Consider the following 26,800-nt stretch of genomic DNA (forward strand, 5'->3'; position numbering starts at 1 on the left):
GATGCTCTCTTTCAAATGTATCCGACTAAGTCCCCTGGGCCTGATGGGATGCCTCCATTGTTTTTTCAGCATTACTGGGATGCCATTGGGGAAGATGTCGCTGAAGCAGTTCGGAGCTTTTTACAGTCAGGTCAGCTACTTAGGCAAATAAACTTCACTCACATTTGTCTAATTCCAAAGGTATCCAATCCTGAACATATGTCTGATTTGAGACCAATAGCGTTGTGTAACGTTATATACAAGATTTGTTCGAAAGTTATTGCTAACAGGTTGAAAGTTATTTTGCCGGATCTGATATCACCTTTTCAAAGTGCCTTTGTTCCCGGCAGATTGATCACGGACAATATTCTGGTTGCAAATGAATTAGCTCATTTTGTACATAACAAAAGGGACGGGAATGAAGGTTGGATGGCTTTGAAATTGGATCTAAGCAAAGCTTATGACAGAATGGAATGGACTTTTCTAAGAAAGGTAATGGAGCGGTTTGGTTTTGATTCTGCATGGGTTGAAATGGTAATGCAATGTGTTTGCTCTGTTAGATATTCTTTCTTGCTTCGTGGTAAACCTCGCGGCCTTGTGATTCCTAGCAGGGGGTTGAGACAAGGAGATCCTTTGTCTCCTTATTTATTTCTTATTGGGGCCGAAGGATTTTCTGCTTTGCTCCAACAGAAACAGAATGCTGGTTTATTGGCTGGGATTGAGATTTGTGATGATGCTCCTTCGGTAAGCCATTTATTATTTGCTGATGACAGCATGCTCTATGCTTCTGCCTCGTTGGAATCTTGTTATCAAATACAAGATGTTATCGAAACTTATGGGAGAGCTTCTGGACAATTGGTGAATTTTGATAAAAGCTCGGTGGTCTTTAGTAAAAATGTAGCAGAACCTATGCAGGAGGCAGTTGCTAGCTTGTTGGGTGTGAAGGTTGTTGATTCACATGAAAAATATTTAGGGTTACCTACTTACGTTGGAAGGAAGAAAACAGCTACCTTTCAATATATTAAGGAGAATCTAGCCAAGAAGGTGGCTAATTGGCAAGGGAAGTTGTTGAGTGGTGCAGGCCGTGATATTTTAATTAGAGTGGTGGCACAGGCTTTACCCACTTATGCAATGAGTGTCTTCCAATTGACAAAGAATTTTTGCGAGGATTTGGAGCAAATGTGTGTAAGATTCTGGTGGGGGAGTACTCTTGATAAAAGAAAAATCCATTGGAAAACGTGGAAGGCCCTATGTAACCCTAAAGAGGAAGGGGGCTTAGGGTTTCGCAGTTTATCCGAATTTAATACAGCTATGTTAGCAAAACAAGCTTGGCGAGTGATTACTAATCCGGAATCTTTGTGTGCACGAATTTTTAAAGCTAGATACTTCCCACGAACTTCTTTTTGGAATGTGGAACCCCATCCCTCTCCATCCTTCTCTTGGAGAAGCATATTTGGCACTCGTGAATTGTTAAGAAAGGGTACTTACTGACAGGTTGGTAAGGGAGACACTGTGAATGTGTGGTCTGATGCTTGGATTCCTGGAGTACCGAATTGCAAGCCTCAAGAAGGTAATAGTGCAGCTGGAAACATTACTCTGGTTAATGAGCTGATGTGTCAAACTGGTGTGTGGAATGTTCCTTTGATTAGAGACATTTTTCCACTGGCAGAAGCTGCAGCGATACTATCAATCCCTTTGTCTTCAAGGGAGGTGAATGATCGAGTGACTTGGAAACTAGAAAAACATGGTAAGTTTACTGTGAAGACTGCTTATCGGTTTTCTTTTTCTATGTCTTCTTCTAGAAAGCCTTTTGATTTGTCAGTGGGTGTAAAGTTTTGGAAGAAGTTATGGCAGGTGAATATACCTAGTTCTGCTAAGGTACACATTTGGCGAGTGTGTCATGATATTCTACCTTCATTGGAGAGACTTGCTTCAAAGAGGGTTGATTTAGAGTCCATGCTTTGTCCTTTGTGTTCGTTGGCAGTGGAGTCTACTCTTCACCTTTGTCGAGACTGTGTTTTCACAAGGCAGTTGCTGCAAACCAATGCTGTGGTATCTCAGGTTTGTTACAACCCCCATTTTGCTCATCACAATCTGTTGGAATGGTTATGTGCTTGTGCTAGTGAACTTTCTTTGGGAAGTTTGGGTGAGTTAGTTTATTTACTATGGGGTGTTTGGAAAGAACGCAATTGTCGTGTTTGGGATGACAAGGCTAGCTCCGTTAATGATGTGTTGATCAGGACAGTTTCTAGGCTACAAGATTTCAGGTTTCATGCAATGAAATCGAGTAGAACTGGCAGTAGAGGAGTAAGGGTGACCCGTTGGGTAGCTCCTCCAATAGGTTGGTTTAAGATTAATGTTGATGGCTCTTTTCACCATGCTACGAAGACAGGAAGTGGAGGTTTTGTTATACGGGATTGGCAAGGTACTATGCTTGCCGGTGGTGGGAAGCCGTTGGTTGGTTTGATCTCTCCAGAGCATGCAGAAGTAGAAGCTTGTAAGCAGGCTGTGAAGTTTGCGGTTGAACAGGCTTTTATGCCTGCTATGATTGAAACTGATTCACTCTTAGTGCAGCAACAGTTGGTACGTCATGTTGGGGTCAATACATCAGTGTTGGGACGTCTTTATGAAGACTTGGGGGTTATTCTAGCTGCTAACCCAAATTTGCAAGTTGTGCATACCAAAAGGAGTGCAAATAAGATGGCTCATCTTATGGCAGCTTCTTGCTCCTCAATTCCAAATGAGGTTTTTTATTTTTCTGCACCTTCCTTCTTACAAGCTGCTTTAGCAGCTGAAGCTTGTAATTTGTAATTTTCCTTTTCCTCAATAAAGACTGACCTCCTTTCTCTCAAAAAAAAAACTTTCTTAAGTCATTAAACACACTTTTTATATTAATCAAAATTTTAAGTTCTCCTATCTTAGCTAGCTAGGTCCTGAAATGGAAAAACAGTTGTATTAAATTAAACACGCATATGCTACAGCTGACACAAGATTTGTGCTCATCTGCACACAATAATCCAGTTAGGTATGAGGACATAAAATCGACATTTTGAGTTGACTAGGTTAAACTAACTGAGCTCTAAATCGATACAATCTAAGCTAAACTCCCTTGGTTACTGTGTTTGCATGACGACATTCTGTCTTCACTTTCAACATACTTAGTTGAATGCATGCGAGACCTTTTCTAAGCTCTGTTCAGGGAAAAATCTATTTCAAACCCTCATATTATATATTCTTCTTGTTTCCCCCTAAAAAAATGCTTCTTTAGATTACCTCATTGTAGAATTATTGGAACAACCCGACCATATATAATGTGATGAGACTTTGGCCAATCTTTAGATATAACACGAAATAGACAGTAGTAGAGGAATAAACATTATTGTGACAGTTGTACGTGATAAGCAAGCACATTTTGTAATGAAAAGGTAATAAAACAAAACACGTATTTGAAAAACATATTAATGAAAAATAAAATGTAAAATTTATAACACGAGAACTAAAATTTTCCCGCGCGTGTACCATTCCACACACTTAAAATGAATCATTGAGTACGGTTTTCCTTCTATCCATATGAGCCTAGCTCAATCAGCCACATTTATCTTCACAATGCATGAGGTCATGTACCTATGGTAAATTACTTTTCATTTAAACAAAATCATTTTGGACATTTTGGAAATTTAGGCCATCCAATCTATATTATAATGCCACATGAACAAAATTTGTTTCTTTTTTGAAAATTCAAAATTCTGATTGAGACCCAAAATTTCCATTTCTACATTTGTTATGGTGCAATGATGTGTAGTAGATTCCACTTGTTACGCTAACCAATGTGACTCTCCTGCACATTTACCTCTTCCCATAATCCATATATAAGAAGAATAAACTCCGCAACTACTCAAGACCCAAAAGCCAGAAAGCTTTTATTATAAGCTACTCGCATCCCTCTCCTCTCTCAAATCATGTTTATTCTTCAAGCTTCATCTTTGAACATGTTGAAGATAGTGGCATCAATTCTAATTCTTCTATTCCCCGCAATAGTATTTGGAGAGTGTACCTGTGAATCTGAAGACATACAGGCCAACAACGATGAAGCACTAAAGTACAAGCTAGGCTCCATTGCTTCAATTCTTGTTTCGGGTGCTTTGGGGGTAAGTCTGCCGCTGCTAGGCAAGAAGATCCCAACTCTAAGACCCGAGAACGATATCTTCTTCATTGTCAAGGCCTTTGCGGCCGGGGTGATTCTAGCGACTGCCTTCATTCACATACTACCTGAAGCCTTTGAGACCTTGACTTCACCATGCCTAAAAGAAAATCCATGGGGCAGATTCCCTTTCACAGGCTTTGTGTGTATGATGTCTGCCATCGGAACATTGATGGTTGATACAGTGGCAACTGGGTACTACAAAAGGTCAAGCTTGAAGTCAACCCAGGTGACGATGGATGTAGAGAGCATAGCTGGTCATGATCATGGTCATGCAGGTCATGTACATCATACTGTTCATACACATGGTGCCATACAGGGTAGTAACGCTCATGGCTCTGAAGAATTGAGATCATCATCAGAATTAATCAGGCATAGGGTCATTTCACAAGTAAGGTTCATTTTTTGTTGTGTTAAATACTTGGCAATATTTCGCTAATATATTTTTTTTGGGTACATAATAAGTTCCTCATATTCTTGTGAAATTGTTTTGGGCTTGTTCTAGGTGTTGGAGCTGGGGATTCTAGTCCATTCAGTTATAATTGGAATAACATTGGGTGCATCCCAAAACCCAGATACAATAAAGCCTCTCCTGGTGGCTTTGTCTTTCCATCAATTCTTTGAGGGCATCGGACTTGGTGGCTGCATCTCTCAGGTATAATCACACTAACTACAGCCTGTAGTACAATGTATGGACTAAGCTGGAGTGGTTTGTTTTTTAACAAGAAAACCATGACTATTTTATTTTTCTCTGGTACAATGCATGTGTATGACTGTATGGTGCTGAAAGTTGGAGAACGTGTTCAAAATGTTGTACCACATTGAAACATGTCCATCAGTGCTGTGACATTTACAAGCATAGAACTTCTGATGTTGCTTGCAGGCGAAGTTTAAGGCTGGGTCTGCAGCCATAATGGCGGCATTTTTCTCCCTTACAACCCCCATTGGGATTGCAGTTGGTACCGGAATTTCAAGCGTTTACAGTGAGACTAGCCCAACTGCTCTAATTGTTCAAGGGACTTTGGATTCAGCTGCAGCTGGGATTTTAATTTACATGGCTCTTGTTGACCTACTTGCTGCAGATTTCATGAGCCCTAGAATGCAAGGAAATATGAGGATTCAATTGGGGTCATATATCTCACTTCTTCTAGGGACTGGCTGTATGTCTCTCTTGGCAAAATGGGCTTGAATTTTTTAGCAGCTAGTATGTAAAATAAGTTGCTGTGAATTTTTTTTTTCATTGCCTTCATTTATATATGATGAATCTTTGTGTATCGATTTCCTTTTTTCTTTTTATTAATGAATTGATTTTTTTTTTTTTTGTGTGTGTATTGAATACTGATTTCCTTTACAAGCATGGTCACCCCAAAATTCTACCTACACATCAATTTTTTTTTTTTTTTTTTTTTTTTGCGGGTAACAGTCAGCCCTTTATTGAAAAGATAAATCTTACATACTACAGAGTTCAGCTGCAACTGCAGCAAGTAGAAAAGAAGGTGTAGAAAAATAAAAACAGTCCTGCGTCAAAGAGCAAGCATGTGCTGCTAACTGGTGTGCTACGTTATTCCCCATTCTGCCTACATGAGTAACTGCCACAAAGGTCTCTGATTCCAGCAACAGGATCAGGTCATCATAAATCCGTCCCAAAACCGTAGTATTACTACCCACTGTCTCCTTTAACTGCCTTTGGACTGCCACAGCATCTGTCTCCAAAATCACCGGAGAGAAGGAATGGCTCACTGCAAACTCCATAGCTTTCTTGCACGCCATGACCTCCCCATGCTCCGGTGACAATAAGCCTCCTAGAGGGCAGGCCCCCCCAGTCAACATAACCCCCAGTGCATCTCGGATCACAAAGCCTAGCCCACCCTTTCGAGTAACATGATTAAACGCCCCATCAACATTAAGTTTCAGAAAACCTACTGGAGGTGCCGTCCACTTCACCACCCTTGTTCCTCTATTTATGTTCCTCCCTTGTGGCATATTGTGAACCCGAAATTCCTGCAGTCTGGCCATGTTGCTCAGAACTACATCACGCGCATCGCCCTTCTTCTGGTTCCAAACCCGTTCATTCCTCTCTTTCCAAATCCCAAAAAGAAGAAAAACCAACTCCCCAAAGTTGGTTGATGACAATTCTGCAGCACAAACGCTTAACCACTGCATCAAACCAACTCCTACAGTCTGGGGGCTAAAGCAAACCTGTCTAAAGATTGCATTGGACTTCAACACCGATTGAGTAAAAGGACAGTCTCTACAAATGTGTAGAGTAGTCTCATTGTGTAATTCACACAACACACACAAGGTAGAGTCTAACTGCACCCTTCTTGACTCCAGCTTAACCAAAGAAGGCAAAATGTCCAAACACACTCTCCAAAAGTGAATCTTGACCTTATTTGGCGTATTTAAACTCCACACCTTCTTCCAGAATGCACTATCCACTGAAGAAATAAGAGGACTATAACTAGATGAATTAGAGAATGACGCACGGTAAGCAGATTTTACGGAGAATTTACCATCCTTTGTTAACCTCCAAATCAACCTGTCAGTCACCACTCTTCGACTTAATGGTATACTAGTAATCAACTCTGCCTCCACCACCGGAAACAAACGGCGTATCTTTGCCTCATCCCAAATTCCCGTGTCCAACAACAAGTCCTCCACTAGAAACACCTCACTTTGCTCTGAAGTTGTCAAAACAGGTCTCCCTGCAGGTAATGCCGGAACCCAGTTATCCGAAAAGATTTCAATGTCTTTTCCATCCCCAACTTGCCAACAGCAACCAGCTTTAAGCAAATCTCTGGTAGAGAAAATACTTCTCCAAGAATAGGAAGGAGAAGCATGAGGAGTAGCATTCCAAAAAGAACCCTCAGGAAAATACTTTGCCTTGAACAACCTAGCAACTAGAGAATAAGGGTTAAGGATCACCCGCCATGCCTGCTTTGCTAGCATAGCATTGTTAAAATTCGAAAGACTCCGAAAGCCCAAACCACCAGCCTCCTTTGGATTACACAAAGCATTCCATGTCTTCCAATGAATCTTCCTCTTATCAAGAGTACTCCCCCACCAAAATCGAGCACACATTTGCTCCATATCATCACAAAAGTTTTTTGTCAATTGAAACACACTCATTGCATAGGTAGGCAACGCCGATGCTACCACACGGATGAGAATATCCTTTCCTGCACCGCTAAGCATTTTTCCTTGCCATGCCTCCAACTTCTTGGCCAACTTTTCCTTGATATATTGGAACGTAGCTGTTTTCTTACGCCCTACGTAAGTAGGCAAACCTAGATATTTTTCATGCACCTCCACCAGCCGAACTCCCAAATAAGAAGAAACCTCTTCTTGCACCTCATCCGAAACATTCTTACTGAAAGCCACTGAACTTTTATCAAAATTAACTAGTTGCCCCGAAGCCCTCCCATAGGTCTCAATCACATCTCGTATCTCAAAACAATTCTCCAGATTAGCATGAGCATAAATCATACTGTCATCAGCAAACAACAGGTGATTAAGTGAGGGAGCATTACCACAGACCTCAATGCCAGGCAATAAACCTAACACTTGCTTCTGTCGCAATAAAGCAGAAAAACCCTCAGCACCAATGAGGAATAGATAGGGGGATAGGGGATCACCTTGCCGTAAACCACGACTAGGACAAACATAACCCCTCGGTTTACCTCTAATCAAGAAAGAATACCTGACCGACGAAACACACTGCATTACAGTATCAATCCAACTCTGATCAAATCCAAACCTGACCATAACCCTCTTAAGGAAACTCCACTCCATACGATTGTAAGCTTTACTTAGATCCAATTTTAGTGCCATATATCGGTCACTACCGTCCCTTTTGGTATGCACAAAATGAGCAATCTCATTAGCTACAAGAATATTATCAGTGATTAGCCTTCCAGGAACAAAAGCACTCTGAAAGGGTGAGATCACTGAAGGGAGTATGATCTTCAACCGGTTTGCAATTACTTTTCTTTATTTTTCTAGCTCAAAACTAGACGTATCAACATTTTCTTTTATTTTATAAAAAGATTTGACGAAACAAGTTGGTTGATAAGGTCATATTATTATATTAAGAAGAACATGAGCCTATCTGGTTAATTATTTTTAGATATTACAGTTGCACTCCATTACGAACACCAAACATTTGCCCCGAGACCCGAGTCATTTCATCAAAGGATCTCAAAATTTCTAGTTTTCAACTACCTTTTTGTACTTTATAAGAAGAACATATTTAGAGAATTCGACGATATTAGCTTCTCTATGACGACCAATTTGGGGCATCAAGCACCCACTCACAATCTCAAAAGAAAGGATGCCGCCACCTATCCCTTTATTTTTTTATTTTTGAATAAAGGACCGGTGCTGTTGTCTTCAAACCTTGATTAATGAAACTGTCGAATACATGAGAGGGGGGGGGCATTTAGAAAAGTAGAAGAAAGGAAGGGGACCAAATCAAAACCTTCCCAAATCTAGTTTTCAACTATTTGGCTTGACATTTTTTTTTTTTGGAACAAATCTAGTTTGACATTCTCAACTTGAAGATCACGGACTACATTTCATGTAATCATTTATGTAATTCTATATAGCAATGAAATATTGATTGATGGAGTTTTGAATTCTATTAATGAATAATTTCTATGACCTCCACGATATTTCAAATAACCAACAAATTACAACTCACTGACACACCATAAATGAAATCATATGTAAACTCCGCTTTGCGTTCATGAGAGGACTTCAGATCGAGGTAGAATATATGCAGATGAAGGTGAGGAGGATGAGTTATTTGCTTGCACTACGACTATGACTATGATACGGAGCATCAATACCATCATTAACACGTGTTACTGGACACCTAACACCAAAAAGGTTAGACCATGAACCAATAAGATTGTTAGGGACAGTGTCCAGACGCAAGAACCCAAAAATATCATTCTTTCCTTTGTACTTATTGTATATGTGGCAAATTACGATTGGGGGGGGGGGGGGGGTCATACAAACCTAGTACACCTGCAAGAGCTTCATCCGTGTAGGAGCTCAACTCCTAAACAAAACGGAATTTTGATTTTTCAAGAGTCCTAGTCAAAAACCTCTGTGCTTTATCCCTGTTCAAATCGATGAAGCTTGCTCTCTAAGAACTCCATATTTTCTCAGGTGAGTAAGAAAACTTAAAATTGACTTGCATTTGTTTCTAGTTTGATCAAGTTTCTAACTTTATAGTAAAGTTTGGATTTTTGTCACAGCATTTGTTGGGTGCAGAACAAGTGTTGCAGATGAGGCAACGTGAAATTTGAGTCAAAGGGCCGGGCTAGGGACTTAGATTGCATTATGAAGAGAAGAACATCAAGGTGTCAATAGCTGAGGCCAAGGAAGCTTGAGATTACTTGTTATGGCTGTGAAGACTATTTCAATTACACGCGTAAGTTTATTTGCTAGTTAAAGCTATGGTGCTAAACTAAAGTAATGAGAATAATAAAAGTGGTTCTTAATTAGTTTGTTAGTTAATGCTATGTTTAGATTTTCAGGTACTTCATTGCTTGGTGTATTTGGAATTGTAGATACATCATTTCGTTGTCATGTGCTGAAGGTTATTTTTATGATTGTTGATATGAAGATGTTGAGTTATTCCTAATAGTAAATCATATGGTGGTGCTTAAGAAATGAGCTTTTAGCAGATGGGAGTGCTTGAAAGTGCTATAACTTGGGGATTGGACTGATGGCATTTATGCAGCTTTAGTATGTCTGTGATCAAAGGGTCAGAGATTCGGAGCTTTACAATTGTCAAATTCTCTGTATGAACAGAATGATTATAATGATTCTCCAGAAGATGTGACTTGCAAATGATGGAAATTGCAGGGAACTTCGATGGTTACAGCATCGAAACAAAAAGACCAACCGGTAGACTTTCAGCTGCCGGGGGAGAATTTGCAATGCTTTGCGACAGGAATCAGTGCCTAATGTTATGGATACAATTTGGACAGGTAAGTGCTAATGTTAGCTCCAGTCCTGGTGCTATTAGTGAGGTTAAGAAATTTTGTATTAAATCCTTCTTTCTTAGTTCTATATAATGAAAGGTATGGTTGGTTAGGTGAGATTGGATTGAATTGTTAGAGAAAATTAGTGCCGCAGATTCTTTGAAAATTGCATTTCAGATATTTCATCAAATGGGGATTGACACTGACATAAATATATGGTTTTAAAATAATTTATGTCGGGGCTTTGCAGTTGTCCGCATAAAAAAATAACACTTCTTCACTGGTTTTTTGAACAGGAGGAGGTCTACTATCCCCAGGTAAATTAGAATCTGTCTTTGTAATGTAAGAAAATGGGTGCAACACCTGTAAGTGTTGCAGGACTTATGAGCGCGCCTTCAATTTTTAGCAGGGTAGAAAATTATCTATGTTAAGTTCCTGACTCTTTAGCTCCTAAGCTGATGTTTATTGAAATTCTAAATGAAGTATTTTCCCTTATTAGAGCTGTTGCTGCTGAAGTTTGAGAGCTCTTTTCTCCTATCCCTCCGCACTCTGAGCTTGCATTGAATGGGTTTAAGTGTTTATGAATGCAAGTGGAAGTCATCGCCAACTAAGAGAGCTAGATATTAGTCTTCTTGCTTTTATAGGTGCTATGCTCACTCGTGGAGGGTTACATGTACAGAGATCACAAAGGATGTGATGGTAGTCACCTTTAATATGGTATGTGATGATCACTCAATTGATTAGAGTTTAGTGTTGCTATGGATTTTTGCTCAGTATATACCCTTCACCTCTGCAAATGCTAATATGAAAACGCCATACCATTTCCTTGCATGATGATATTTTGGTCTCTTCTGGAAGAAACTTTCGAAATGATATATACCTTCTGTATTTAACATAATTCTATGCATTGATTCATGTGTTTTTTTTTTTTTCATTGAACTATGGTCATTTGTTCCAGATGGATGTGCTTCTGTTGTAAATGGAGATCTTGTTGCTGAAGGCTCAGTTTTCTTTGAAGGATGTAGAGGTTGTGATAGCCCAAATTGATTTGGAAGCGGTATGCACTTACTTTTTCTTTCTACATGTTTGTTAGAGGCTAATTTGAATTTCAATGTATTTGTATCAGAAAATAACAATTCTGTCAAAATATACATGCTTGGTTACTCATTTTGTAAAACTTAAAAGTGTTATACAATAGCTAGTTTAACAATCACTTTAAGACTTTATATTCAGGAGGATTGAAATTTTGCCACTTTTGCATGTATATGTGCAGATGTTCTCACTTCTCACGAGGAGTGCTCATATTAGCTGCATCCTTACACTCCCTGTGTATTGTTTCTTGCTTTATCTTGTTAGATTCTAGGCAGGCATATCTTTTGATATTAATTTGATCCTTCAATTTATGAGATTCAGATTTCAAGTAAGAGGACCTGGGAGTCTATATATAACCTGGGACTACACAGTACTGAAACCACAAGATCCAAGCCCTTCTCAAACCATGAAGGGGTTATGCAGGGGTGCTTTCAAATTATAGTAGAAGAAGCAGGTACATTTCATTAGGGTTGTGAAAATACCACTGAGCCTATGAGTACACGTACAGTGCTTTCACACAGGATGCGAAGGTACACCAGTTGAGACTGGATAGTTTGGATTTTGGAAGCTGCTATTAGTCAGCCTCAGTGTTTCATTTGTAAGAACTGTGATCAAGTAGAAGTAGGGAATGATCATTGAAAGAAGCTGTCCACACATTCTCAATGGATAGTGCACTCTCTGGTGGTGGAACTTGTACTTCCCAATACCCAATAGTGTACCATCCCCCAAAAGGGCTGCAGAATTGGCCTATGCTATATAATGTTGTCGAGATATCACAGCGTCGACACTTTGGAGAACGTGATCACAAAAGCAAAGTTAAGGAAGATAAAACCAGATCATCTTGCACTTAAAGACTGGTTGTTTGAGTTCAGATATTTAAGATACAGCTCCATGACTAGTTTATGTTTATGCTATAAATTTGCATTTGGTTGTAGTTTTTGAGTATTGAATATGGGAAAATAGATGCAGACAAAGTGGAACATTATTTGTATTAGTTTTCTGTATATGTTCAAATGAAGCAAAGTTAACCTGAATGAGATTGGTTTTCCTATAGCTGAAATCTGTTGTGAGTATATGTTTTGCAACTTTTGAAGAAGGATATTTGATACAACTTATAAGATGCAGTGACCAGCAAAGAAATGCACCATCTCAGTGCAGCAGTGTGCAACAGTTTTAATACTTAACAAGAGTTCTCTGATGGTAACAGTTTTTAAAAGTATTCCTAAACAGATTATGCATGTCTATCTTAACAGGCAGAACCACAAACAGATCAGATATGTTATTCAGTACCAACAAATGGGACAATGTTCTATCTCCATTACTCAAAAGAGTAGATATTCTCTACCCTAACGTTTTGACATTCAGAAACTCTCACCCTTGACCTATACAAACCTCAATATCCTGCAAAAGAAATTGGCTTCTCTGCTATAACCACTACACCAATTTCGGAATCAGACAACACATATCAGACGACAGCAAACATTTTAACTGTCGTCTGAAATAATCAGACGACAGCAATAATTTTTCTGTCGTCTGAATTTTTGAATCAGACAACAGTTGTTACATTGCTGTTGTGCAATTGTAATTCAGACAATGGTTATTTTTTTTTATGTTGTCTGAATCAATCAATTCAGACAACAGTTATTACATTGGTATTGTCCAAGATTGATTAACACAATGGTTGAGAAAAGATGTTGTCTGATTGTTTTAATCACACAACAGTTATTACTTCTCTGTTGTGCAATTAGTATTTACACAATGGTTGAAATAGATGTCGTCTGACTGTTAATTCAGACAATGGTTGAAATAGATGTCGTCTGATTGTCATTCAGACAATGGTTGAAATAGATGTCGTCTGATTCTAATTCACACAACAGTTTTTAGTTGTCTGTTGTGCCATTCTCCATCAGACAATGTACTTGAATTGATGTTGTCTGATTGTTCAATCACACAACTGTTATTCATTGTCTGTTGTGCAATAACTTTTAAGTCAATACTTGCTAAAAGATATTGTCTGATTTGGTTTCACACAACTATTTTTATTCATCTGTTGTCACATTATCTTCAAACAATGCACCCTAAATGTTGTTGTCTGAAGTTAGATTCCCCTTGGCCTCATCATATGGCCCTTGGGCCCTAAGCCCGCCCGGCCCGGCCCTTCCATTAGGGCGGGCCAGCCCGACCCTTTTTTATTTAGGGTAGGGTATGGGTCACACAAATAAAGCCCGGCCCTACCCTACGGCCCGGCCCGATTGAGCCCGTAAGGGCTAGGACCGGCCCGGCCCTAACCCGGCCCTAAAATTTATATTTTATTTTTGTTATTTTCTATTACATGTGTTATATGTATAAAACTATGGAAGTGTAGAAAATTATTTCAATCTGCCATATTAGGATATGAGTCTTTTAAATTGAGCCATATTTTGAGAAGAAAAAAATAATTTTTTTTTAAAGAATTAACCGTTAATTCGGCAAAAACGCCGCCGTTTTAATATAATCTTATGGGTATTTTAATATTTACCAATAATTACTGTTAACTAATTAACTGTAATAATTACAAAGCTATTATTTCAAATTGGACAATATATTCATGTAATACCAATTTTGAAATAAATCAAGTAATCAACATAACTAAAAATAATCAATTGGTCGAGTTGAAACCTTTTTACCAATGTAATGTTAACTTCTTAATGAGCAAAATGGGGGACGAAATGGAATTTTTTTAAAATGCACCGCTGGATGTTATTTGCATATGAATATATCTTAGTGGTAGAAATTTCAGCAATTTCCTCCATCTTTTGGACCTCGATCTACCCGGTCAACTCAATACCCTAAATAGAACATAAAACAAATATGCTCTTAACCGGTCCTTGGCAATTCACTTTTTTCGATCTTTCAGCTCCCACACTCTCATGGGTAGGGGGTCTACTTACGGATGTCAAAATTCCGCAACGTTTGTCCGCGCATGGTGCCGCTCCCCTTAGGGAAGTTTGCTTGTGCAAAGCGTTGACCGCTCCGTTGGGCGGCTTATTCACGGCGGATCGGCCTAATTTCTTTACACAATACCTATCACTATTGTATAAACATATAAGAATTTTCCGATTGATCGATTTTCATTTCAAAATTTTTGGATCGCACATAATCCTCATATGTCTTGTAATGTAGTATAACTAGTTTATTAGGCTTGTTACCCTCCATGAGCAAAATGGGGGACGAAATGGAATTTTTTAAAATGAACCGCTGGATGTTGTTTGCATATGAATATATGTTAGTGGTAGAAATTTCAACAATTTCCGCATTCGGTTGGACCTCGATCTACCCGGTCAACTCAATACCCTAAATAGAACATAAAACAAATATGCTCTTAACCGACTTGGCAATTCACTTTTTTCGATCTTTCAGCTCCCACACTCTCATGGGTAGGGGGTCTACTTACGGATGTCAAAATTCCGCAACGTTTGTCCGCGCATGGTGCCGCTCCCCTTAGGGAAGTTTGCTTGTGCAAAGCGTTGACCGCTCCGTTGGGCGGCTTATTCACGGCGGATCGGCCTAATTTCTTTACACAATACCTATCACTATTGTATAAACATATAAGAATTTTCCGATTGATCGATTTTCATTTCAAAATTTTTGGATCGCACATAATCCTCATATGTCTTGTAATGTAGTATAACTAGTTTATTAGGCTTGTTACCCTCCATGAGCAAAATGGGGGACGAAATGGAATTTTTTAAAATGAACCGCTGGATGTTGTTTGCATATGAATATATGTTAGTGGTAGAAATTTCAACAATTTCCGCATTCGGTTGGACCTCGATCTACCCGGTCAACTCAATACCCTAAATAGAACATAAAACAAATATGCTCTTAACCGGTCCTTGGCAATTCACTTTTTTCGATCTTTCAGCTCCCACACTCTCATGGGTAGGGGGTCTACTTACGGATGTCAAAATTCCGCAACGTTTGTCCGCGCATGGTGCCGCTCCCCTTAGGGAAGTTTGCTTGTGCAAAGCGTTGACCGCTCCGTTGGGCGGCTTATTCACGGCGGATCGGCCTAATTTCTTTACACAATACCTATCACTATTGTATAAACATATAAGAATTTTCCGATTGATCGATTTTCATTTCAAAATTTTTGGATCGCACATAATCCTCATATGTCTTGTAATGTAGTATAACTAGTTTATTAGGCTTGTTACCCTCCATGAGCAAAATGGGGGACGAAATGGAATTTTTTAAAATGAACCGCTGGATGTTGTTTGCATATGAATATATGTTAGTGGTAGAAATTTCAACAATTTCCGCATTCGGTTGGACCTCGATCTACCCGGTCAACTCAATACCCTAAATAGAACATAAAACAAATATGCTCTTAACCGGTCCTTGGCAATTCACTTTTTTCGATCTTTCAGCTCCCACACTCTCATGGGTAGGGGGTCTACTTACGGATGTCAAAATTCCGCAACGTTTGTCCGCGCATGGTGCCGCTCCCCTTAGGGAAGTTTGCTTGTGCAAAGCGTTGACCGCTACGTTGGGCGCCTTATTCATGGCAGATCGGCCTAATTTTTTTACACAATACCTATCAATGTTATATAAACATATGAGAATTTTCAGATTGGTCAATTTCCATTTCAGAATTTTTGGATCACATATAATCCTTATATGCCTATTAATATATACCATTAAGCCATATTTTGAGAAGAAAAAAATAATGTTTTTTTTTTTGTTAAACAAAATAAGGCCCTTTTTTGGCCCATTTCGGCCCTATTTGAGGGCCGGGCAGACCCGGCCCTTTCGGCCCTAACGGATTGGGCTTTTCGGGCGGGTAAGGGTTAACATATTTAAGCCCTGACCCGATCCTACCCGGTCCTAAATTTTGTTGACTTTGACTAGGCCCGGCCCGACCTTAAGCCCTAAAATTTAGGGTAGGGCCGGCCCTAGCCCGGCCCATGATGACCCCTAGATTCCCCCCCCCCCTCCCTAAAAAACTTTTGTTAAAATTTTTGCGGGAATCACAAAAACCGGAGCGGTGAACTTAAAATTAAAACAGTTGAAGGTGGGAACAAAAATTTTAATTCCCACAGTTGGATATATTTTCCCACACTAGCATTTACTCCCCAAACCCTAACCGAGAACAACTCATTTTCTCCCAACTCTCCTCTTCATCCTTCCCCGCCTCCGACCAACACTTTTCTCTCTTCTCCTTCTCTCTCGCTTCCTTGTCCTTCCAAACCCTACTCTCTCTCTCTCTCTCTCTCTCAGTTTCTAGTTCACCAACCTCGAGAAAATCAAGAGCTCCGCGGCTCCGATTCATTTCACAGAGATCGAGGGATTCGAGGTCGGAGATTTCCCGACGGTGAGTTTGAATTCAGAATTTGTGCGGAAGCTGGAGTCGGCGCTTGGGGTTTCGCTGGGAGGCTCGGTGACGGACATGGCGGTGGTGATAGCGACGATTTCAATTGAGTTGATAATTGGGTTTTTGGTGGTGCTGTGGCGGAGATCGTCTGATAAGACTAGTTGGGTGGTGAAGCAGCTGGCTCTGAGCTCCAGCAGCTGGCTCTGGCTCAAATCGGAAATCCTCATCTATAGCAGATCTCTCCTTACTACTCCTTTTGTCTCACAGCTTCAATTACCCGCTCCAACTTTTCTTCAACATATGCCCAGAAACCCTAATCCCAAAATTCGCCCTATTCGCTGTACCAAATTGAGAATTCGTTTCAAAGCCGAAGGATAAATGGGTAAGTTTCTGTACAAAAATAGGTAAGTCGCTCTCCGAATCGATGTGCTCTGATTCTCAATCACCCAGCGCGCATCACTGACTTCCATCTATAGCTTTTCTTCCTTGAATAGCCTTCTTCTGTTGTGCGACCGTTTTCGTTTGTTCAGTTTATTCAATTATAGATCTTTGAAAACGCTCTCTTGCGGAAGGCGATTTCAGTCCTTGGGTTTGACGGTTTGGCTAAAGTTCATCGTTGGTGAGTTTTTCTTTTTTCTTAATCTGGTTTATCTTTGGTTTCAGGATAATTGTGTTTGGGTAGGTGATCTGCTACAACTAAACCAATCGTGCTTGGGTTTTGAAGATAATCGTCCTAGATCAACCAGGTGAGGGACCATCGCTTCTAATTTGTTTCATTTATTCTTCGTCAGTTGGTTTCGCAAGGGCTGGGTTACACATATAATCAGTGCCCCCCTTTTTTTTTTTTCAATATTGCTGTAATTTTTTCATTCAATTGATGTAGTTGTGCTTCATTATTTTCATATAACTAAGATTCTGAATAAAGCCAAGGATCTCTATTGTTGGTTATTGATTGTTTGTATTGTTTTTTGAAATTGGGTTGCAGAAAACAGAAGAAGTGTTGCTGGGTTTTGGATTTCAGTGATTGAAGGTAAGGTTTTGATTTTCGGTCTGCACCAGAGTGATTGACGTTTAAAATATTATCAAAATAAGTTAATTGCTGCACTCTCAGTGTGTAACCCAAATGGAGAGAGAGAGAGACCCAGCCCTATGGATTAATTCAATAACTAATGATTGAACAATAAAAGCCATGAATCAATTGTTTAATTCAATGATTAGTCAAAATAACTAAGGTAAATATTGGGTTTTGCTCTGAGATGGTGCCCCTGGATATATATAATTCAAATACTTTTAGTTTTATTTGTGGTCAAAAATAAATTGTGAGGTACCAAATTAATTTAAAATGTCAAGCCAGATATTCCAAACTTTATGAATTTGAATAGTGTCTCTGTTGGTTTCGCAGTTTTCAGTATTGTGGACTGGAGTATCTCCCTGTTTTTGCTTTGTTGATTGGATTTTGCCGCATCCAGCATCGACTTAATTAGGTATTACCTTTTGTTCTTATTCTATGTTCTTGATTAATTGCTATGTTCTTGATTTGCATATGAAATAAGGGATGCTTTTAGTTGTTTGAGTTCAAAACATTGGTGTTTGGTGATTGGGTTTGGGGATTTACTTGATGTTCTGCAAATATTGAAACATTTGATAGCAGAAAAATTTGCTCTTTTTTATTTATTTATAAACTACTGTGGTGGATTTTAAGGCTATGTTACTGATCGAGTTCTAGAAGATGATATAATCAATTTTCAGTTGTGGTTAGGATTTTAGAAGTTGGAATTTTGAGGTTTTATGTTCTTTATGGTTTCCATGTCTACGGTTTGAAGTTTATAACAGTAGTGCATATTTGTGAGAAGGAAATGATGAGTTGTTGTTCTTGAAATAAGAAATTGGTAGAATCAGATATGGGTGTTCATGTTTCAGGGATATTGTTTGTTGTGGAGTTTGCGATTTCAGTAATTGGTTGGAAGAGGTTGGAGGTCAGATTTTGATGAAAATAATGAAGCACAACTACAATTATCAGTTTTGGGTTTGGGATCAATTTTGGGTTTGGGATCAATTTTGGTCTTCAATTATCAAAAAACAATTGTTTTCAATCTATATCCTTATTTATTCATTTATACTTTTAATAATGGCTCTGCTTTTAATAATGGTTTTGTTTTGGTTGTGGCTCACGGAAGCACAAATTTCCGCGAAATGTGCACATTATTTGGAGTCCAGGAGAAATTCAAGAAGTTTCCAGGGAAGTTCAACCAAAGTTCAGTTGGGAGTCCTTGAGTACAATTTCGCATCCAACTGAACAACACTACCAACTGAACTTTGCCTGAACTTCCTTGCAGACTCCTTGCACTCCCTCTTAGATTAGATCTTTACTTCAATTTCCATAACTTATGTCTGCTTCATTTTCAGTTTCATATCAATTTCAGTTTCATTAGTATCATATGAACTCCCGCAGCAAAGCGCGGGAAACTGTATCTAGTATATATATAAAATACAAAATGTGTCATTGAATTCACTTCCTTACTATTATGTTTGGTTTATTTTATGTTTCCCCCTGTGATACTTGGTGGTTTTAATTTTAAGTTGGTCAATTTTAACTTATTATATGTTCAATGGAGGGTCGCAGAAATAATCAAGAGAAGTAGTACATGGTGGAGAGATGGGTTCAGCCTTGGCAACAGAGGGATCAAATGAATATAATTCAAGGTAAGAAGGCAGTGAGTGATGGAAGTCTCATTCATGCATTTTTCTGCACTGTTATTGTTTTGCAGTATAATTAGAAAATTCACTCTAAGGTAGCGAGTTACTACTTATTAGTTTCTCTTGTAATTTTCAAATGAAACTCGGGTTCACTTTCCCGGGTTTTCTCTTAATAATATATTTTAGGCCCTAGCTAACTTGCTGGAAATATGTACAGGTTCTAAACATTTTTTCTGCTTATAGGAAGAAAGACAAGCTTGGTGAACCAATAGCAGCTCCACGACGGCTTGTTTCTTCTTTGTGGAAAGGTACACAATGAGCCCTATTATGTCTCAATCACCTTATTCAAATTATAGGTCTTCATTGATCATTTTGTTGCATTAGTGTAGGGGCTGAGTTGTTAGTTTGTTGCATTAGTGTAGTCTAATTCTTTGGTTTTGGTTTTAGTAATAAAAAGGCTGATAATCTGTTTTGGTTTTTTGGATTGCTTCTGGGATCAGCATCTTGAACAGGGAATGGAAGATCCATAGCTTGATAGAAATCTAAAGACACAAAAAGAAGAAGGTAACTTTTGTCTAGTATTTCCTGGATCTATTGGCACTTGTTTATGATTGTCAATATCAGTTGGTACTTGTCTTCATTTCTATGATAAAAATTGAAACACACTTATATCGCTGTCTTCAATAGTAATGCAAGGATTTTACAAAGTCCTAGCAATAATTCCTGCGCATTAACTATGCCTTTTGTTTCAGTGGCAGCGACGATCCGAATTGTTCTACACCCAAAAGGATGTTGATGTTGTGAGGTCAGAGTGGGCTAAGTTTGTGATGAAGTATCATATTGCATAGCTGTGATGGTTGTTCAAGGCAGGGCTCTTATTTTGGTATTTTGATCACCTGCCTCCTGCTAGCTGGTTTTAGTTTTTGCTTTAGTTATAGGCATGGTTAATGCGCAGTTGAAGGCATTTTTGTTTTGGTATTTTGATGAGCCTCCTGCTAGCTAGTTTTAGTTTTTGCTTTAGTTATAGGCATGGTTAATGCAATGTGGACGCGTTTATGTTTTCCGGGCTTTATGCAGTTATAGCCACTTAGGCAATGTTAATTCTTATGTAAATGTTGGGATGAATATTGCTGATGAATGAAATGGCTTTTGGAATCAAGGATGTGTTCAATTGTACAGAATGTATGTCTTCTCTTATATCTCAGACAATTCAAAACCAACAGCAAACCATTGTCTAACAAATGAACATGATGAAAAAAGAAAGAAAAATCTGTTGTCTGATGAAAACGAAGACCACAGAGAATTGAAAAGCTACAATTGTATGAATTGATAAACTACTACAGCATCTTGGGAGGCCATATGGTTGAAAAGAGACTTTAAGGATCCATGAAGCAAGAAAGCTGTAGTTCAAGAAAATCTCAGACAACAGTTTATTTTAGGATGCAAAAGTATGAAGCAATGATACACAATGGCTTTAATAGTTTTGCTCTTGTCTTGTTTAAAGTCAGTCAATAGCATTCAATTACTTTGCAGATGTACAAGCTTCCTTCAGACAACAGTTTTTTACAAATCAATGTTCTCTAAATTTTCACTACACGTCCATATTCTTCTAGGGTCTGTCAACTGAAATTACTTTGCACAAGAGTTAAGTTGCAATTGCTGTTGTTCTTCGTGGTATTCAGACAACAGACAATTGTGTAGTCGCTGTCGTAGTAAACTTTATCAGACGACAGTTTTTGGTATTATTGCTGTTGTTCTTCGTGGTATTCAGACAACAGACAATTGTGTAGTCGCTGTCGTAGTAAACTTTATCAGACGACAGTTTTTTCGTATTGTCTGATTATGTATCAGACGGCATTGAGATAGACAACAGCAAACTGTATAATCAGACGACAGTGAAAAACTGTCGTCTGATTGAAAAATTGGTGTAGTGAACTATAATTTGCTAGAAAAAAAAGTGCATCATCTGGCCCTTAAAACTTCTTGATGTTTCTTGATGTGACATCAGCTGACCCTTAAAACTATATCTGACGGTTGTGATAGAATCCAAGCAAATTATAGCATGTCATATTATAGCAGAGAAGCCAAGTCCCCTGCAAAATGCTTGCCTAAAGCTCGTGAAGTGGATCAAATGAATTTCATTCAGCTGTTGCTAATCCACAGGAGCATCACCTGACCTCTGGTAAACAGTTTTTATGATAGGGTTGCAGAATGCTTCAACCTCCTTGAGCTTCTCCTGATAGTCCTCCTTCTCAGCGGTCTGGTTGTCCTTCATCCATTCCAGGGCTTTCTTCACAGCGGTCTCAAGCTTATCCTTCTCATCATACTCGCTTGTCAACAACCTTGTCCATTTCATTGATCTGGTTCTTCATGTTGTAGATAAAACTTTTCAGGCTGTTATGGGCATCAATCCTCTCCTTCACCTTCTGGTCCTCATCAGCTAACTCCTCTGCCTCTTTGACAATGCACTCAATTTCCTCTTGGCTTGCGCAACCCTTGTCATTGGTGATGGTGATCTTCTCAGATTTGCCAGTGCCCTTGTCTTCTGCCTTGACATTCAGGATACCATTGGTATCCACTTCAAACGTGACTTCAATCCGAGGAATACCCTTGTCCAATGGAGTAATGAGTTACAGTGAGATCTCTATAAACTGGTAAGGTCAATTAAAAGAAAAGATAAGATTAAAATTTCCACAATTCTTTGTGAAATTCATTTCACCCTCATACACCTTGGAGCAGAAACAAACCTTGGGGCTGGGGGAATGCCAGTAAGTTCAAATTTTCCAAGGATCCTGCACCCTCACAGACCTCGAAAAAGCAAAACGCTATTAAGTCTAGGAAAAATTCATCATGCCGTCATGCCGTGGTCATTTCAACAGTACACGAGCATTTCACTTACAGTGGATTAGTTAAAGAGTGATACCTGAATGTAGATTGTACTCTGCTGATCCTGATAAGTGGTGAAAACCTGGTCTCAAAGTGTATCTGGGAATCAATTTAGTCATAATACCACCTGCATTTTCAATACCAAGGGTGAGAGGTGTAACATCCCAGAGAAGGATATCTGTATTTAACAAAAAATAACGTGCTCTCTGAGTTGTTCCAAACTTCTAATCATATATAAGAGTTTTTCTAAATGTACCCAGCAAACTTCTAAATATACCCAGCAATTTATTTGTATTTAAAATATTTAATTAAACCCAGCAAATATTCCCAAAATACCCACCCAAACAAACATGTACCCAGCAAACTGAATAAACATATAAACAAATCGAAATAGGGAGGATAGATGGGATTACGGCCGTTATGAAAAAAGGAGGAGTATGAACTCGTTATGATAAGATGACATCCATATCTAACAATTGCAGCAGTCAATAGACTTCCTTGTAGTTCTGGCTGAGGGTATGGAGTTTTTTTCAGTTGGGGAGCTTGTAGTTCGGTAAGCATAGAGGACTCTAGGTAGGTCAACGTGCATGCCAGCGGCCTCTACGCCTTTTTAGCCCCTTCTTCATGCAATCGAAGTAGTGCGATTCATCTTTTCTGCCTGCCTCTGTAAATAACTCTGAGAAGAGAAAGGAAGCGTGATCTTTGTGCTTGCATGTTTGCAAGTTTCTGAAGCTACGATGGTTGAATTGGGTCATTCCATATGCTTCTACTCTTCTCTTAAATACACACACAATTAAACGAGCCTCACATCACCATTACAACAAAACCATTGTCTAATTTGTCTTGTGAGAAGCGTGATGCTGGTGAAGAATTTTGTGCTGGGAAAACTATGAAGATGGGGGTACTTTGGGAAATTTGTTGGGTTTAATTAGATGTTTAAAAATAATATTTAAATATAAATAATTTGCTGGGTGTACTAAGTGTTTTGCTGGGTACATTTAGAAACACCCCATATATAATTAACCCTCATCAAGCAGATAAAAAATGACTACCATTATTTCCATCACCAGCCTTATCATAAGCAAATGCCTCAGGGTTCACACCCTTGTTTGGTTCCTTGGCATCAAAGTAATCATTTGTGGTAGAACAACCTGTGGTACAGCTCTCGACATATTACAAATATCACAGCATTCTATAAATAAGAGAACAGTTTCTTTATAAACCCATAAATAAGTACGGATCGATATGAACCTTCAACAGCCAACATTTCAAGTACTTCCATTTCTCCTTCAACCTCCAACAGTTCAAGTTCTTCCAATTCTTGTTCAAGTTCCACCATTTCCACTACTCGAATAATGCTATTAGACATCACATCAAAGAAATCGGTTGAAGTGGTACAGGATGTAATAATATGATGTTACATCAATTGCTAAATAAACCGATTTCTACTATTGTTATTAACATTTTAGTTTTCCGCAAAACTTAAGACTTCGTATTTTTAGTTTCCCACAGACACACACACTCTCTCTCCCCCATTCTCTTCAGATCGAACCAAAACCACAAAAAAAACCCTAGAAAACTAAGTTCACATATTTCTTTTTTGCAGATCGGGATTGCTGTCCTCCTCCTCCTCCTCTCTCTCTCTCTGTGCAAAGCCATAGATCCTGGTGATTAGCACTTTGGATTGGTTGTGCAGATCCAGATTAGCACTTTGGAGGATGAGAAAGTTGTGCAGAGAAGTTGGAACTATGGAACTTTGATTGATTTTGAGATCCAGGTTTAGTCTTAGAGATATAGGAATTTTCTAGGTTTTGAAATTACAGAGGAGTGTTTCATTTTGCCAACTGAATCTTTAAACTTAATGGTTTATAATGTGGACAATGGTTTGAACAAGCCTGCAAATGTAAATCTTTTCTAATAAGTTTTGCTGAAACTTATTTTAGACAACCTCTACTTTGATGACTTTTTTTGTGAAACTAGTTCTCAACTCATTTGCACAATTCCACATGTTTTTGGCTTTTTGCTAGGCCTATTGGCAGCTACACCAAGGAGTTTTCAATCTTCTTTCTTTCTTTCTTTCTTCTGTGTTATAACTAATTGTTCATTCAATTTTATTTGCCGGAGAAAACAAATGGGATATGAAATATTGGCAAGATACATTTTCGTTTATATTTCTATTGTTTAGTTCTATAAACTATTTTTTGAACTTTTGCTTAACTTTATATATTCACTTGAGCATTAACACAATCGATGACTCTCTCAAGAGAGAAATATCATTGGTTCCTCTCTTTGGCGAGCGACGGCGAAAAAACTTCTTGCTTGCTTCTCTATGGAAGCGGCGATAAATCTCTTCGTCTGCCTCTTTCTTCAGTTAGAGGAGGCGGTTTTGCTAATGTTGCTGGGATTGGAAATGGAATCTTGGTCGACCATTTCTGGTGGGGTGTTCCTATTAATAGTGAGGATGGATCTACTTTTGATCCGTCGATCTATGGCGGTGGCCAAAGTACTCTTGTTGGAAGTGATGGTGCTCTATGGCTGGGCTGTGTGCAATCTGATGGTCGTAGCGGTGCAGATCTCGTGGTCGGTACAGCTGGTTGGCTTTGGGTATTGACGGAAAGGTATATGGTCTTCGATGGTGGAGGCGGTAATTTGTCTCAGGTTGTTGACATTGGCAGACTGTTCTGGTGGCCACCGCCGGTACTTGCGACGACGGTGGAGGCAGGATAGAAGCCGACATGTATGGCGGCTGCGGCTGGACTGTATTTTCATCCAGGTTGTGCCCTAGGTCTTGTGGTTGGGCCTGGTATTGGGCTGCTAGGATTTTTTTGGACCCAGGCAATTATATTGTCTTTAAGGTTTAATGTAGCTTTGGGCCTTCATTCTTTTGTGAATGATGGGCCTATTTATTTCTTGCATTGAGCGGGAGAGATCGCAAAGAAAAGAGAGACCTCGTTATCAATTTATTTCTTCGGGGCTCTACTTTTCTTTGTTTTGGGCTTAATCGTAAAAGATGGGTGTGCTAGGAGACTACTAGTTTGTTTGCTTTTTATTAGGGGTGGCTTTGTAGTAGTTTATAAGAAACGGTTCTTTATGTCGACCCCACAGGGATGGATCGTTTTTGTATTGCTTGCTGAATTATATAATGGGATGACATCTTTTACTCAAAAAAAACTTTATGTATTCATTCTATATTGACATTTTATCAATAACAATAATAATAATAACAATTGTTTGCTTACTATATGTATTCTCATTCTAATGATTACTACGATTGTTTCCACAAAGAACTAGTGTATGTACTTTGAAAGCGGATTATTTTTGAACTTGAAACTTCTCAAAACCAAGAAAACAAAACATCTCAAAATAAGAAACTGATGTCACAAACTGATGTCACAAAAGAATAATTTCTATCTAAATAACATATGTCAAACGCTAGAAAGTAAATCGATTTCTTGTTCTAAGACGATGTCATAACAAGAAATTAAATCGGGTTCTTATAAAAGAACCGATGTTAAGACTTAACTTTTACATCGAGTGCTTATAAAAAAGCGATGTGTAGCTTCATTTTTAACATCAGCTAAAAACTGATCTCTTAATTTTTGGATCTTTCTCAACACCCAAAAAGACATCGGTTGCAATTTACATCAATTTTTAGCCGATTTTTTATTATATAATTCTAGTAGTGTCTAAGTTCTTCTAACTCTATTTCAGCTTCCAACATCTCTAGTTCATCCTTAAAAAGTTTCAAATAGTGCATCAAAACCATCATCTATTTTCACAGCTGCCAGTTGCTCATCATTCTCTTAACCATTTTGTAATCTCATGTAGAAGCTACAGTTTGAATAATGCATGGTATCACAGCTGCCAGTTGCTCATCATTCTCTTAACCATTTTGTAATCTCATGTAGAAGCTACAGTTTGAATAATGCATGGTATCAGTGTTAATTACAAGCCACTCACAGCCATCATTCAATAATGAAAAATAAAAAAAATTGAATGCAATTTCTTGAAGAAATAGGAAAATAACAATAAAAATGCCAGGACTGAAAACCCTTCAATGGAATTTAGTACCTGTTCAGTAACGTTTTAAAAAAAAAATTTGAATTCTGAAAAGAAATTTTCAAAAACAAAAACGAGAAAACAACATGGTAATTTTTGAATTTGGAATTGTGTTCAATAGTTTAGTATGCAAAAGTATTCTCTTTATTTTTTTTAAATTGGCCATGGGAGAAAAAAAAAATGAAAACGTCAAATTGCTGTTTTCAGTTTTTCCGTGTAATAGTTAAAATATTTTCTATCTTTATTTTCTACGTTTTCAAAATTAAGTCACCGAATATATTTTTACCTTATTTTCATTTTTCTAAAATGAAAATACAAGCTAGCATGAAAACGTTACTGAACGCCACCTACCAATCTCAATTCTCAAAGCATGGAATATCCAAGAAACAAAAGAATTGAACTGTAAATAGGAAATATATCAATGTCAAGCGAAAATCTCATTCAACAATCATAATTATTCAAAGAAATAGAGCAATTATGATAACTCAGTAAACCAAGTTCCAAAATCCTTGAATTTTTAATGTGGAAATGTGTAGCACG

The 26,800-nt window shown here is 38.4% G+C and overlaps 1 protein-coding gene, 3 long non-coding RNA genes and 1 pseudogene across 6 annotated transcripts; 4 read left to right on the forward strand and 1 right to left on the reverse strand.

Annotated features, from left to right (window-relative positions):
* The first annotated feature begins 3,845 nt into the window (after positions 1–3,845).
* On the forward strand, positions 3,846–5,433 carry LOC133728713 (zinc transporter 1-like). Its single transcript, XM_062156138.1, has 3 exons — positions 3,846–4,571; positions 4,686–4,835; positions 5,064–5,433. The coding sequence occupies exons 1-3, from the start codon at positions 3,939–3,941 to the stop codon at positions 5,367–5,369; spliced, it is 1,089 nt and encodes a 362-aa protein (XP_062012122.1). The 5' UTR covers positions 3,846–3,938; the 3' UTR covers positions 5,370–5,433.
* Positions 5,434–9,738: 4,305 nt separating this feature from the next.
* LOC133731577 (uncharacterized) lies at positions 9,739–10,262 on the forward strand. Its single transcript, XR_009856721.1, has 3 exons — positions 9,739–9,785; positions 9,874–9,953; positions 10,055–10,262. It is a non-coding gene; the product is annotated as an uncharacterized LOC133731577 (long non-coding RNA).
* Positions 10,263–10,598: 336 nt separating this feature from the next.
* On the forward strand, positions 10,599–12,136 carry LOC133730141 (uncharacterized). The gene is made up of 3 exons (XR_009856633.1): positions 10,599–10,890; positions 11,132–11,230; positions 11,587–12,136. It is a non-coding gene; the product is annotated as an uncharacterized LOC133730141 (long non-coding RNA).
* Positions 12,137–17,229: 5,093 nt separating this feature from the next.
* LOC133733123 (uncharacterized) lies at positions 17,230–20,474 on the forward strand. 3 transcript variants are annotated; one of them, XR_009857506.1, is made up of 6 exons: positions 17,391–17,648; positions 18,021–18,102; positions 19,242–19,321; positions 19,559–19,623; positions 19,816–19,879; positions 20,068–20,474. It is a non-coding gene; the product is annotated as an uncharacterized LOC133733123 (long non-coding RNA). The 3 variants fall into 3 exon arrangements; XR_009857507.1 differs by lacking the exons at positions 19,242–19,321; positions 19,559–19,623; positions 19,816–19,879; positions 20,068–20,474 and adding exons at positions 17,230–17,364; positions 18,539–19,094 and having other exon boundaries at positions 17,604–17,648; XR_009857505.1 differs by lacking the exons at positions 19,242–19,321; positions 19,559–19,623; positions 19,816–19,879; positions 20,068–20,474 and adding an exon at positions 18,539–19,094.
* A 993-nt stretch (positions 20,475–21,467) lies between these two features.
* On the reverse strand, positions 21,468–23,540 carry LOC133731123 (luminal-binding protein 3-like; annotated as a pseudogene).
* Between the last annotated feature and the right edge of the window lie 3,260 nt (positions 23,541–26,800).

This window comes from Rosa rugosa, chromosome 2, assembly GCF_958449725.1.
Source record: "Rosa rugosa chromosome 2, drRosRugo1.1, whole genome shotgun sequence".
Lineage (NCBI taxonomy): Eukaryota > Viridiplantae > Streptophyta > Magnoliopsida > Rosales > Rosaceae > Rosa > Rosa rugosa.

What these genes read in the sequence shown, in the direction of transcription:
- LOC133728713 (XM_062156138.1), top strand. Translation starts at nt 3,939, where the DNA reads ATGTTTATTCTTCAAGCTTCATCTTTGAACATGTTGAAGATAGTGGCA. An exon ending in GGCATAGGGTCATTTCACAA is followed by an intron (nt 4,572 to 4,685) that starts GTAAGGTTCATT and finishes GGCTTGTTCTAG; the next exon opens with GTGTTGGAGCTGGGGATTCT. An exon ending in TTGGTGGCTGCATCTCTCAG is followed by an intron (nt 4,836 to 5,063) that starts GTATAATCACAC and finishes TGTTGCTTGCAG; the next exon opens with GCGAAGTTTAAGGCTGGGTC.